General features: G+C 52.5%; 1 protein-coding gene across 1 annotated transcript in view; it reads right to left on the bottom strand.

The window, feature by feature from the left end:
* Nucleotides 1-14214, bottom strand: part of PTPN5 (protein tyrosine phosphatase non-receptor type 5) — a 70260-nt gene extending 56046 nt beyond the window's left edge. The window contains exon 1 of the mRNA XM_045291140.1: nt 13676-14214. Within this exon, the coding sequence (XP_045147075.1) occupies nt 13676-14214 (539 nt within the window). The remainder of the gene's footprint in view (nt 1-13675) is intronic.
* Between the last annotated feature and the right edge of the window lie 928 nt (nt 14215-15142).

Raw genomic sequence — 15142 nt, 5'->3', positions numbered from 1 at the left:
GCTCAAAGCCTCCATCTCCCTCCAAGGCAGCCCAGCAAGGAGACTCTCTTGCTCTTGGTACCTGGCAGTGCCATCAGCTACAAAGGCCTGTTTCCTATCTCCTCAGGCTCTGCCAGCTGTTTCTGGAGCTAATGCGAACAACAGGAAAGAGTAGCCAAGGATGAGAGGGGCCTCCCCAGCAGAACTGACCCTTCTTCCTTCGAGAGAGTTCTGGGCTCTTTCCGGGCCCCCGAGTCAGACCCAGAGCTCCTGGGAAGGGCTGACTGCTCGGGATTCTCCACCATGAAAACTGCCCCCCACTAGCCCTCCCCACCTCTTCCTTTCAGCCTCCGTCTACCCCTGCTCTTCCTGTCTGGGCAGGGGTCCCTGCTCCCTGCTGCCCCTCCCTCCCATGCAGGGGCCCTTGCCTCCTCCTGGAAGCCCCCCCGGACCCCATATGAGTCTAAGGCACACTAGAGTCTCTCTAGCTGACTCTCCCAGCATTTCCATCTTGGAACCTGGCAATGGGCAGCACCAATTCCCACAGGTGTGTGTGTGTGTGTGTGTGTATCTCTATGGATAACATTGGACTTTGTGAGTGGTCGAGGATGAGAAGGGGCAGAGACAGGTCTCCTTCTATGTCCCCACTGGCAGGGAGCCCAGTGCAGAGAAGGCAGGCCCAAAGGGAGAGCAATGGGCATTCACCTACCTCTGAACACTCAGGACCCCAAGGTAGATGGGCAGTCGGGACTCGGTGGCACAAACAGAAACGAGTGGGAAGGAAGGAGGAAGCCAGGGCAGCTGCAGGAGAGCCGTGTCAGGGTCCGAGAGGACGGATAAGCCTGGGGATGGGCCTGGCTACCTTGCACCACACTTTAAAGTTCTCTCTGAATTATTGCCCAGACTAGGAAACTCCCTGGCTCGGATTCAATTCTGAAAACTCTTCAAACTCACCTCCTCCAGCCAGCCGCCTCCGATTGGTTCTGACGCCCCATCCCCCAAGGCTCCCTGAGCTCGCAGGACTCACTGATGCCACTGGCCATAATGTAAGGGCTAGAGGCTTCTGTGTCACAGAGTGTAGGGCGTGTGTACCCTACACATGCCACCCGTCACCAGGGCCTGTGGCTTTTGGACTGCATTTGCATTTCTCTCATCCCCTTCGGAGGATGGTTTGCAATCTATTTGCACACTTATTTTAAACCTCATTTGTTTCTGAAGTCATTTGGAGACCCATCTGGCATAAGCTTATCCACATTTCGTGAGTCCTGGGCTCTGTGCTGGGTCGGGGTGGGGGTGGGGAGGGCATACACAGATGACTAAGACCCAGCTAATGCTCTCTATGAGCTTCCAGTGCAGGGGGTGGCGGCAGAAACGTGTTAAACGCCAATCAGGGCTGTCTGGAGGGAGAACCAGGGCTCTGGAGATGTGAAGGGTATATGCTCAGGTACTAATCTAAAGGTTGGTGGTTCCAATCCAGCCAGCCGCCGTGCAGGGGAGAAACCCAGCCCTCTGCTCTGCTGCCTGCAGTTCACAGGCAGGATTCCCCTATGGAGAACAGGGCTCATCTGACCCAAACAACTACATCCTGTACAAAACCATTTATAGCTTGAAGCTCAAGAACAGACCCAACTCACCTGCTAGGATTGAAAATGGAACCACCGTTGCCTTGGGGAGGTGGATCTGGACAGGAAAGGCGAGAGGACACACGTTCAGGGCGATGGGGAGAGGAGGCATATTCAAGGGCAATGAGAAATGTCCTGAATGTTTGGTTTTGATGGCAACTGCCCAAGCTCATTTCCAAAGCAATAAACAAAACCCATGGCCGTTGGGTCAATTTCAACCCCAAGGGCCACGCTGAGCTGCTGCATGGGGCCTCGAGCTGTCCGGGCTGTCTCCGGGCAGAAGCAATCCAACAACGTTCTCCTGATGGGCAGCTGGTGATGGACTCTTCACCACCGTGCCATCACCGGATGGTCAAAATTGGTGAGCCACGCTTCGGATCTGCACCTTTTACTGGTAGTACAACATGCCCTAAACACGTGTGGGGCATTTTTAGTTGGCACAATGTCTGAAAGGTGCTACTGGCAAATATGTAGGGGGTGAGGCTAGGGCTGACTTCACAGCAAAGAAAGATGTTCTCCCCCAAGACCAGGTCGGTTCCTGCTGAGCAGCACTGCTACTCTTCTGAACAACTTCCCAGACTCCCCCACGTGCCAGTCAGTCTATGGGACGGCCTCCATCGAAATCGGTTGCACATGCTGCCGTCCTGCCCTGATGCTGCCGTCCTGCCCTGATGCTCGCGGAGTGCAGGGGCTGGGTCTTAGAGATCCGCAGATCCCCAAGGGCCCAGCACAGAGCCAGACACTCTAAAGAAACAGAACCCAGTATCTAGCCAGTTCTTGTTTCAAGATTATTTTAGAGACAAAGTGGGTTTAAAATAAATATGCAAAATAGATCCTAAGCCACCCTGTCACGAGCGGGGAGAACTGTCTTCCTCTCTGCTTTGGGAAGAACCGGGCTCTGGTGGTAGAGGGAACCGCCCTGGTCCAGGCTTCACCGGGCAGGGACGGGACGCAGAGGGAGACTGTGTCCACGTCATTGCCACTCTTGGACCTTGTTATTTGGTCAACACTAACACATTGAGGTGAGGCTGCCAAGGCCTAGGAGGTACAGGTAAGGCACCCCAGACACCACAAGGGTTGGGGGTCAGTCAGCTAGGTGAGTCAGAAGCAGCGGATGTTGGAGGGAAGAGGAAACCCCTACCACCTTGTCCCCCCTCTGCTGGCTCAGCATGATGAAATGGAGTCTCAGTGAGGTGGGACTCCCTACTGGCCGCAGAGTTACAGAAAGCCGTGCCCCTAAATCATGAGCTGAAGGAGAACACATGCAGACTACCACTAAAACGCTCACCTATCCCTTCCTTCAGGATGCCTTCCTTCAATCTCTTCTATGTTCCCGTAGTCCTTTGCAGCACAGCCCAGTGTCTCCCGAGGGCTGGATTCTGGTCTGCCATTTCTTTGCTGTGTGTTCTTGGCAAGTTACCTATCCTCCCTGAGTTTGTTTGCTGACCTCTTAACCAAGAACGGTACACCGTCTTTACCAAACTGTGAAGTGATAGGTCGGTGCAGGGGGGTCACTCAGTAGAGATGGTGGTTCTAAGGTGTGTCTGATTAGACTCACAGAGATCCTGCATGGGCCGAGTACAATTTCCTGATTGGGTTTGCTTGGCTGTAATCTTTATGGAAGCATATTGCTAGATCTTTCTCCCATGGGTGGAGCTTCTGCGTGGTTTGAAATATAAACCTCGCAGTAAACTGTTTCCACTCCTTCAGTAGAGGCTGGTTCTTTGCATGATGGAGTTGTTGTGACCATTGCTAGGTGTGGAGTCGGTGCCGACTCACAGCGACCCTCTGCATAACAGAATGAAACACTGGCTGGGCCTGCGCCACCCTCACCAATCTTCTTACTGTTTTGAGCACACTGTTGTAGCCCATCTTGTATAGGGTCTTCCTCTTCCACTGCCCCTCCACTTTACCAAGCAGGGGGGTCTTCTCCAGGGGCTGGTCTCTCCTGACCACGTGTCCAAAGTACGTGCGATGAAGTCTCACCCTTCTTTGCCGCTAAGGAGTATGCTGGCTGTACTTCTTCTAAGACGGATTTGCTTGTTCTCTTGGGAGCCTGTGGTGCCTTTCATTATCGCAGCATGCGTCAGCAGGGCCCCCTGCTTGTGTCCCTGGTGCCACCATTAGACAGAGTCCCTACAGACAGGATCCTGGTGGCTGTCTTTGTTTACCTGTCGCCCAGCGCGGCGATGCTCGGCACAGTCTCCGCTTGCAGGCTGGAATGAATCTCACCCACTAAGATCTCTCCTGTGGACCTTCTTTCCTTCCCACCCACGATGCTTCTAAGTCACAATCATTCTTCAGAACTGCAGGTTGTACTCATTTGTATTCCTCTCCCTCTTCCCTTCTCTGTATCAGCTCCAGACGAGGCCATGCAGAACCCACACGAAATTGACTTTTAAAAAAAATTAATGGCTCCTTCCTGGACTCTCCACTCACAAGACGTGGCTCAAGTATCTTTTTAATACTGGTCCCTCAAGCGTCTTTTTGTGGGAGAGAGAAAAACAACAACGAAAACACCTCTAATAAAACCCCGGACAGACTCACAGGCGGCCTCAGGGCGCCACACCCATCTTCTACACCATGACCACGGCCTCCTGGCCCCACGGTTTCCCTTCTCTCCTTGGTGTCTGCTCCGGTTCTCTGCTCTCGTGCTACCCCAGGACCCACGGTCCCATCACTGGCATCTATGAAGCCAGTCTGCAGGCCGTACCACAGACAGCACGTTTCTTCCTCTGCCCCCCTGGCACGAAACCCCCCCTGGATTTCATGACACCCTCTGGAGGCGGCTTCAAATAGAAGCCTTGGGAATCTGAGACGGGAAAGCTGCCTGCTTGGAGAGGTTTCCTGATGACTGTCCGGCAATCAAGAAAAGCTAAATTAATTATGGCAAGGCTGTCAAGGATGGCCTCAGACAGCACAGAAGTTACGCACAAATGTTCAATGAAAAAGGCAGGTGACACGACTGTTGTGGCCCGAGTTCAAGTCTTAAAAAAACCAACCATCTCTAGAAAAAAACACACGAAGCCACGGTTAGCCTTTCACATTTGTTCTGTGGCCTGACGGTGTTTTACCGGTACCACTAGTTTCTCTTTAAAGGGCAGAACCTTAGGTCCACGTATATGATGAAATATGCATGTAATCGGTCCTCCGCTCACCTAAGCCATGGAGTCCAGATGCCCACACACTGCTGACATGCTCCCTGCTCCTGAAGCCCATCACCTTTCCCACGTGACTTCCAGAGAGATGGGGCATTTTATGCCAACTCTTCAGAAACACCTGCTGCGACTTGGTACTTCTCTAGTCACCTTAAGCCACCCCACACCAGAACAAGGAAGGGCAAGTTTAGGGTCTGCTTATTTTGCCATCACAGTCACCAGAGTGGGCTCCGCGCATTTCAGCCTGTCCTTGGGCTGGAAGTTAGGGTTTCCCATCAAGATGCTGGCTCTCTACCAAGCAGCAAGAGGTGGGAACCTCCCCCATTGCACCCATCTAACTCAAAGATCCTTCTTTCCAACTCGCCTACCATATTCTGCACCCAGGCCTGGAAATCTGAACGTGTCACGGGAGACACAGGGTGCACAGCTTCTGTTCCACGGGCTACAGCTCGGTGGGAAGGATCACTCCAGTGCACGAGTCTGGGGATTTCTGAGTTTTGCCAGATTTGGTGGCCAACTGCCTAGATGAGAAGAGATGGAGAAGCCGCTGAAGCCGTCTTATTTGCTGCACTACCACTCTAGCCTAAGACAAGAAAGAGCTATTTGGTGGTGACCCTGTTCAGAGATTCTTCTTAGATTGGGTCTTGGCATGACCTGGGTTTCCCTTTTCTAGAGGTGACAGATCTGCAGGTTCAGAAGAGTTTGGACTTGCGGGTGCAGGTGTGTATGTGTGTGTATGGAATCGACGATTCTAAGGTGACGGAGACCACACATGAAGCCGTGCCCTCATTGAGTCAGACAGGGCCAGCCTGTCTGGCTTCCTCTCCTGACAACAATCACCAGCTCCTGTGGCAGGACCATCTGCTGATCTCATCTATCACATCAGCCACGTGACACCGGGCCACGCCCTCAGGTCGTCTGTCTCTGCCTTCGGGGAAGCCTATTCCATGGGCCCACCGGCTCCAGAAACCGAACTCACCTCCCACCTATGGGAAAACAGAGTGCCAGAGAGGGAAAAGAGCCCCGCCCCTGGTCACTCAGCCATGAGTAAGACCAGGACTGGAGCCAGGTACCATACATAGACAACTGTGCTGCCCACACTGGAAGGGACATTGGTTAACACACTGGTGAGCTAGTTACATTATTTGGGGTCAGGTGTCATGCACTTTGAAAGGTTCACAATGCCCGGTGACCACTTTAATGCAGACAAAGCCTTCACATGGTTAGTGACCTTCGGGGCTTTTTCATTCCCACTTGTAGATCCATTTAAACAATTAATTAGGTGCCTGAAGAACTTATACTTCCACAAATAATCACAGCCCCTCTGTCTTTCTGGGAATCTGTCCACTGACAGGAGAAGAGAACTCCTTGGCTGAGAAACAAGGACCTTTCCACTGTTAACAAGTTCTTTAAAATCTCCCCAAGGAAACTGGCAGAGGACATCGGAGTCCCACAAAAGAAAATCTGAAGAGAAGCCGGAAGGAAGTATATTTGCACCAGAGGGGGATGAGGGAAGATCAAAATTGTTACCATTTTAATTATATTGTAGTCCTTTCAGGTATCTATGCTATTAAACCACAGCCAGCAGTCATATTTATAATATCAAGTAATACTGAATAAAACATGCAGACTGGGCCATATTTTCAGACTTGAATAACAGCATAGACATCAAATAATCTAAGTGTTGTCACTGTGAACATAGTACAGCTTACTCTGCCCTTGCGATACCCTATTATAGTTATGGATCGTTTGTATCCACAAAAAAGGTGTGTCAACTTGGCTAGGTTGTGATTCACAGTGGTGTGGCTGTTATGTAATGATGTCATCTAGCAGTTGTGCAATAATTTAGTCATCTCCATTAGATGAACTGATATGATCAGCCAATCAGTTGTAAGAGGATTAGGGTGGCGTGCAACTCCGTTACTCAGATCACAGGCTGCATCTGATGCAAAGGGAGTTTCTCTTGGGTGTGTCCTGCATTACCTTTTATCTTACAAAAGAGAAAAGGGGAGAGAAAGGGAATAGAGGAGGAAGGACTTGATGATCCCTAAGAAATAAAAGCCCAGAGCAGAGTACATCCTTAGGGGCCAGGGTCTCCATGCTGAGAACCTCCTAGACTCAGGGAAAGTTTCATATAGAGGTTCCTAAGAAATATTGTCCCTAAAAGACAAGGGAGACAAGGCAACAAGGACCGTCTTCCTAAATGATGAGCCTTCCTCTAGAGACGATGCCTTGAATTCGGACTTCCAGTCTCCTAAACTGTGCGAGAATAAATGTGTGTGTTAAAGCCACCTACTTGTAGGTAATGAAGATGGAGCCTTGGTGGCATTGTCATTACACATTGGGCTGTGATCTGCAAGGTCGGCAGTTTGAAACCACCAGCCGCTCCTTGGGAGAAAGACTGGGCTTTCTTTCTACTCCTGTAAACAGTTATAGTCGTAGAAACACACAGTGGCAGTTCCACCTTGCCCTGTAAGGCCACGCCAAGTCCGGGTTGACTTGATGGCAGGGAGTGGAGGTAAGGAAGACACTGTATTCCTTTATTGGCTTATATAAATCCACGAGATGAGGTTTGTGTTCATTCCACAGCTACTTATTGAGCTCCTAATGTCAGGTTGGGTTTGTTAGGCATGAGGCTTACAAGGCTGGAACTCATCAACATGGATCCATTTCTGAAACCTCAGGCCCAGCAAATGGGGAATTGGTGGCCCAGTGGTTAAGGCATTCGACTGCAAATCAAAAGGTGGGTGGTTTGAACCCACCATTCACCCTGGGGGAGAAAGTTGGCAGTCGGCCTCTATGAAGACTTCCAGCCTTGGAAACCCTTGGGGGGCCATTCTACTCTGTCCACTCTGCTGGGAGTCAGGGTTCACTTTATGGCAAGGCTTCCCCACACCCTGCCCCCATTTCCCAGGCAACTACAAGATCTGGCGATCCTCCTCTTTCCTCTTACCCATCTCTTCCACCCACACTTACCTTTCCTCGAATACACCACGGCAGTCTTAGCCCAGGGCCTTTGGACGGGTGGTCTACTTTCCCTAGTGCTGCCGCCTCAGGTCTTTTCATGGAGTGCTCCCTGACCTCTGCTTTCAGGTATTCGCAATTCTATTTAAAAGCAAACCGCCCCCCCACCCCCCACCCCCCCAGCAACCTTCCACTCATCCTTCCCTTGCTTTGTTTCTCCCACCACCTGAGCTATTGCACCTTTGCTTAGACTGTATTTCCTCTCCTCTGGTAGAGCGTGGGAAAACGAGCCAGTCTCTTTCAGCAATATATTCCCCAGGGTTTAGGATGGCCTGGCACATAACAGACATCCATGCCCATCTGCAGAGTCCCTGGGTGGCACTGACACTTAAGCACTGGGCTACTAACCAAAAGCAGCTTGGTGGTTTGAACCCACCCCGAGGTGCCTTCGATGGAGCTCCTGGTGAGCGGCACGGTCACAGCTGTGAGCACCTACACAATTCTACTGTGACGCACTTGGGCTGCCATGCGTTGAAACTGAGTGGCCCGCAACAGGCTTTATTCATATGTGTTTGTGGAGCGGATGAATGAATGGATGAAGTAGCTCTTGGTAGTGAAGAGCACTCAGTAGGCCAGAGTCCATGTTCCTTGCGAACATGCTCCGTGCTCTCTTTGTGAACGACATCTTCAGCTACTCAGACTCAAAACACTCGAATTATCTCTCAGTCCTCCCTTCTCCCAGCTCCCACATCCAATCCGTTACCAATCTTTCCGACCCTGCGGCCTTCTTACAGTTACTCCCAGTCCACACTTTCATTATCTCTCACCTAGACTCCTGGTGAAGTGTTGGACCACTGAACTGTCAGGTTGGAAGTTCAAACCCACCAGCCGATCCGAGGGATGTCCAGCCCCCGAAACCTACACAGGGCTGCTGGGAATTGACTGGATACCAGTGGATTTGGTTTTGGGTTTCGATCATAGTTTATTTGGCCTATCTGCTCCCCCGCCCCCCTTCTTTCCTTTGTTTGAGATGAACTTGTTTGTCACTAAAGACTGCAAGTTCATTTCCGTTTTCCTTTTCCTTTTTTTTGTTAAAGCCCCTCAGAATAATATTTAGGTTTGAGGGATAAGGAATCTGGAGAGATTTAAAAAATTTGTTTTTAAAGCAGCACACTGTATCTATTTACACAGCCCATCTCAAGAAATGAAGTCAACAGCAATATTCGGTCAACCCCTCCCGTCTGTGGGTCTTTCTTCCCCCCTCATCCTCCCTCCCTCCTCGAAACCCCGCCCCTCCCTCTCCCTCTTCCTGCCCCCATCCCCCGCCTCCTCGGAGTCATCAAAGTTTTGTCTTTGGGTGCATCAACCATGTTTCCTTGTTCTTATAATGATGGTGCTATTAAATATTTATCTTTGTAAGATTGCTTAAGTTTGCTAAGCATCATGTTCTCTGGCTTTGTCTGTGTCTTGCAGTGTTTAAGAGAGTCCTCGTTGTTTTTTTATTGATGCATGATATTCTAGAGTATGAATGCACTACTGCCCTCTTTTCAGGGAAGACTCAGCTCTTTCTTGGAAATTAACATTTGTAGCACAGCTCAACAGTCGGGATAAAGTGTAGGTATTTGCTCTAGCGGGCTCCCGGGATCCGTCCAGTGACCCCCAGGGGGTGGTATCGCCCACTTTGGGAAACACTGACTTGGGTTATCATTATCATTTTCAATCTGGGCTCCCTGCCATCAGGCTCTCCCCCTCCAATTTATTCTCCATGGGACAGCCAGAGTGTGCTCCCCGAATGGCCACTTTTGATCACTTCTCTCCCAGACTCAAAACTAAAGACCCACTCTTCAACTTGGCCCCCAGTGCCCCAAGCAACTGCCTTCCCCCTCCTACTCAGCTTCCCTTCTCATGGCTCCTCTTTTATCCCTTTGGCTCCAGCTGGGAGAACCGCTTGCCAGTTTCTGGGCATGCCCTAGAAGTCCCCACTGCCTGTTCTCTGCTCATGCTGTTGCCACTACTTGAAATAGCTTGTCTCTGCTATTCTAATGTACAAATCATTCAGACCCAGCTCAAGTGCTATTTGGCTTTTCCAAGAACATCAATCCCATCTTTCAGAAGGGCACATCCCTCCTTCTTTACTCTTTCCCAGGGTCATCTGTTTCTCTTTTGAGCCAACTCTCAGGAGAAGACAGGCAAGATGATGCAGAGGAAAGAGTTCAGAATCTGAAGGCAGATGATCTGAGCTGCTGACCCAGATCTCTGGCTTTGACATTTTTAAGATGTGTATCCTTAGACAAATGGAACTGTGAGTCTCAACGTCTTTCTGTAAAACGGGAGTGGTAACCCTATTGGTATCATGGCTGTGTTTCGAAGGTTAAGTTTCAGCGATGGAGTAGAAGCGTGGACACCAAATCAAGATGAATTTATAAAGCCTATCACATGGAAGGCCATGGTGGCACAGGTCAGAGCTCAAATCCACCAGCTGTTCCACAGGAGAAAGATGAAGCAGTCTGTTTCTGTAAAGATGTACCGCCTTGGAGACCCAGGGAGCAGTCTACTCTTTTGTTTTGAACCCTTTTATTGGGAGCTCCTAGAGATATAACATGACATCATCCAATCACAGTACTGTATAATTGCTACCACAATCAGTTTCAAAACATTTCCTTTCTTCGTGAACTCCTTGATATCAGCTCCCCTTTGGCTTCTCCCTCCCTCACTAGACCCCCTAGGAACCTTTACTCTTCTTTTCCCCCTATAATTTTTTGCGTGCCATGTCCTACACAATCCAAGCTACCCAGTCACATGCGATTCTGTTGTACTCTGTCGTATTAGGGTGCTGTGAGTGGGAGTTGACAACACCCCCAACCCCACAACCCGGCAGTGGGCTTTGAGTTCTTTCTCCCCGAGGTACAAAGAACTGCTGAACTACAATGCCACATTCTCCAGAAGCTTTCCTGGAGGTCTCCCACCACTGGGCTCAAAGTCCAGGGAATGTCAGCGGGGGAAGGGGCTTGTTGAGGGAAAGGGGCTTGGAGGCCCTAAAAGATCATGCCCTTGGATGAACTAAAGAAAGTAGTAGAGGGTGCACCCCCCAAAGCTAGGCACAGACTGATTTGAACAGCTATGGGTTTCTGAGCTTTTTGTATGCCCCGGCACTGGGCAGAGTAAGTTCCCGACATACATTGTCTCAGCGCATCTTCACAACGCTTTAAGCCAGGAAGTACTCCCTTACCGAGGAAAACCGGGCCCATGCAGTTACATAAATAAGGTCATCCTCCCCTCTGTCCCACACACAGCTCAGAGCTGAAAGGGACCCCGAAAACCTTCCGATTCAATATGCTTATGTGTGTGTGTTTGTTTGTATTTAGAGTTGTGTTGGTGAAAATATACTTAGCCAAGCACCTCAGTCCAACAATTTCTACATGAACAGTTCACAGACACAGGTTACATTTTTGGGGGGATGTATAACCACTCATTCTTCTTTCTCGAATTGTTCCTCCCCCCTCAACACTCACTAGCCCCTGAGGTTCCTACTCTTTCCAATTGCTGTTGTCAATTTGATCCCTTATATATAGACCTTAAAAGAGTATAATGCTCAAGACAGACATTCTTGACTAGCAGCACTAAACTATTGGTTGGTTTTAAGATGACGTTAGGGGCTATTTTTGGTTTAAAGCTTAAGGTTAAAGATACACTTTAGTTACTCAAGGAGCTGCCCATGTTGTACCTGACAGTGCCAGATCCTCCAGTCTGGTGTCCCACTGGACCCAGCTTCCTCTCATTCCAGCCCACTAAGAGTGTCTTGAGGGGCTGGGCTGCTTGCTGGGTGGGAATCCTAAGCATGCATATTGTATGGGAGAAGTGAGGGGCACCACACACTTCTTACCACTCTGGGTCCGGCTACCACCAGCTTCTGCAGTAGCTTTTTCACTGGTTTCCCAGGCCCCACACTTGGTCCCTGGCAGTTGATTCTCTACATAGCTACGACTATTCTCTACAAGGATTGTCTTAAGAACATCGTTTTAGAGGTGCATCAGCATCCATGCATTCAGAATATCTGGAGTCCGGGAGAGCTTGGCATTCTGTAAGGCTTTCCTCCCCTCCCAGTGCTCTTATTTTCAGGCAGTAAAACTAAGACCCAGAGAGGTTACGATGTTTTATTAAAATCACACAGTCAGTGAGGAGGAGCCTTCGCTTCACTCTTGGGAAAAGTCACCATACATTATGGTCCATGCAAATAGACCTTGGAGCACAATGCCATGTCCATTGGCTACAATGTGCATGGGGTCCCTGGAGTTATGCCATTTGGCCACCCTGCTTCTGGCCCATGCTGGGCTGACTGTTCACCCTACTCCAGGAAACTCTAGAGGCAAGAGCCTCATACCCTAGAAGCTGAACATCTCCCTTCTTGCTAGGCAAGGGAGTCTCTCCAAGTGACTAACCTCATCTACTCACCATCCAGCCTCCACGCACTTGTTCCAACAAACCTCCGGGGCACCCTCTTCAGGCCAGGCACTGGGCTCAGTTCAAGGGACACCCATTGCCCTTGAGGGACCTTGTCCTGGGATACCACCTGAACTTGGGAGCTCAAGCTTCTCAAGAAGTTTTTGAGAAATACCAAGAGGCCATACTCAACAAACACCCTGGAGAAAGAGGTGGCTCTGCATAAAGGACTTGGGGACCTCCCTAAGGAGCAAGGAGAGGGGCTGGAGGGCAGAGCTGTTTTAGAGGGGGCAGGCTCCACGAACAGGCCTGGGCCCTTAAGGAGGAGGGAGAGTGACTGTCAGGATGTGAAGTCAGGTCTAAGTGGGGCTAAGGATGAGCCCTTCTGTGTCACTGATGGCCCAACTAAGGTCACTGATGGAGATCTGGAACGGAAACACTCTATCCGGGACTATTTCGATCCCCAAAACAAAATCCTGAACCTCAAATACTTGTATAAGAGAGCTAGCTCTCTTTGAGGCTGAATGCACATTTTTTAATTACAATTTTATTTTTAATCGTCAGGCAGCAAATGAATGGCATCTGCAACTCCAAGTGAGGGCTGGGTGGGAATTACCAAGATTTTTTCCAGTAATACTTGGGTGGTTTTTCGGTTCCAGGACTTTGGTAGGGATTGGGTCGAATTGTGTATTGGTTGTGTCCGAGAATGAGCACGAAAGTCGGACAGATCCTAGATACTAGTGCAGGCTCTGCCACTACCTCTCAGGTGGCCTTTGGTGAAGGGAACCTCCTTGGGCCTCAGTTTCCCCATGTGCAAAATAAGGCGGTTAAATGAGCTCTCCAGGTTCCTCTGGTAATCATCGTCTGAGTTAGGATCTTCGGACACGATGATTCCTTGTAAGGCACACTGCACACAGCCCCCACGATTCGGACCCATCCCCAGCAATCTAGGGGTTTTGCTAGAGGCTGGCTTCGTTTCAGAAAAAGCAGCATACTGGGGGAGGGGAACGCGCTGGGCTCTTATCTAGGGGGTGGATGGGAAGCGGGTGGCTAAAGCCACAGCGTCCGGGGGAGACAGGAAGGCGGGAGCTGTGGTTTACAGACACCAGGTTAGCAAATGGTGACCAATCTCCCTCCCGGGAGGTCCAGACCTAAAAAAGCCATGCAGCCCAAAACCGCGCACTGGCCTGGGCCGCAGAGGCTCAGACCCGGACCACTATCCCGAGCTCTCTCTGGATCCGCGCACCCGCGTCGTAGCTTCCGCCCTCTCGGACTCCCCAGCGCCTGGCCCCCTCCCCAGCAGAGGGTCCCCTTCCCCTCCTCTGGGGGCGCTGGGAGCCCCTTGGGGGCGTGGCGGGGGCGGACGCGAGCTCCTCCACCCGGGGCAAGCGGGGCTCGCAGTGTCGGGGCTGCTCGGGCAGGGACTCCTTTGGTAGGGACCCCCCTCCCGCCCCCACGCCTTCCGATTTTCCGCTCCCCACACAAAGGCGCCGACGGAGGCGCCGCGCTTACCGGTCCGAGCGGGTCCCGGGAGCAGGCGGTCGCGCCGGCAGGCTGGCGGGAGGATGTGCGCGCCCGAGTGTGCGCGTGTCTGCGTGTGTCCCTGTGTGTGTCTGCGCGAATGTCTGTGTGTGTGACGGGGGCCGCGCCGAGCTCTGTGCGTCTGCGTGTGCGGGGGCGGCCGGCCGTCGGTCCGTCCGCCCGGCGCTCCGTCCCGCGCTCCGTGCGCGCTCCCTCGCCCGCTCGCTCGGCCGAGCGCGCTTCGGCTGCAGAATCCCGGGCTCAGCCGCCCCGCGATTCCCGGTTCTCCACCCGCCCCCGGCCCGCCCTGCTCCCCAGCGGCCCGCGCGGCTCCCCGGGAATGGCGCAGGGCCGGCGGACCGGGAGCCTCCGCCGCGCCCGGGTCCCGAGTCGGCCCAGACCGCAGACCCTTGAGCCCTGGGCTTAGGCTGGCCCCCTCTCCCCGGGCGCGGGGAGCCTCGCCGGCGCCGCCCCCCGCCCCCGCCCCGAGGCTGCCCGGCGCGGGAGGGCGGGGGAGCCGAGCCCCGCATCCATTCCATTCATGATTTTTCTTCTCCCGGAAGTCCTGGGCCCGGGCTGAGCCGCCAGGCGACCGCCAGAGGGACCCTGGCGGAGCGGGGCGGAGCGAATCCTGAGCGAGAAGGACAGACAGACCGCTGGGAGTGGGGCCAGGGAGACAAAGGGCAGTGGGGTCCGTGGAAGGGGTGGCGCGGCGCTCCCCGCACACGCCCACGCCCACACCTGCACAAGCGCAGCTACCGCATTCCGGGCGCGCACGGTGCCCGCGGCCCGGGGTCCACCCCGGTGAGCCAAGGAAGCGGCTGCCTTTTCCCTCCGCCCTGTGGAGTCTCGGGAGAAGCCCTCCTGCCCCAGGGTTTCGCGCTCTTGAGCGCACACCTGTCTCGGCTTTCCCGTGGGTACCAGGGGCCCGGATACGCAGGGAGCTGCCCAGGTCCCCGACGTCCCTACGTTCCCCAGTCTGGTGCCCCACGGGCCCCAGGCTCCAGACATTCCAGCCCCCAAGAGTGTTTTGAGGGGCTGGACTGCTCGCAGGGTGGGAATCCTAAACGCGCATTTTTACATGGAGAAACTGAGGGGCACCACCCACTGCTTACAACCCTGCTTCCAGTCACCCAGGCTGCTGCCTGGATTTCTGCAGCAGCTTCTTCGCTGGTCTCCCTGGCCCCACCCTAGGCCCCTTGCAGTGGATTGTCCACACGGCAGGCAGCGTCACCCATTTAAAACGTAAGTCAGATCATGTCGCTCTGTTACGAAAACCCTACCTTGTTCTTCGTTTTATCCGAATGCGAACAAAAGACCCTTTAATGGCCAGCTAGCTCCTCATGAGCAGGCTTCCTTTTACAACTCTGGACTCATCCCCAACCATACCCCACTGCCTCACCACACGGGACCCTTAAAGCGTCACCAGACGGACACCCACTCCATGACCTTAGGTCC

Source organism: Echinops telfairi, unplaced genomic scaffold (genome assembly GCF_000313985.2).
Source record: "Echinops telfairi isolate 266 unplaced genomic scaffold, ASM31398v2 ScPeMD7_60;HRSCAF=208, whole genome shotgun sequence".
Lineage (NCBI taxonomy): Eukaryota > Metazoa > Chordata > Mammalia > Afrosoricida > Tenrecidae > Echinops > Echinops telfairi.
Note: the sequence above shows the minus strand (reverse complement) of the source record. Positions and strands in the feature narration are given on the sequence as shown.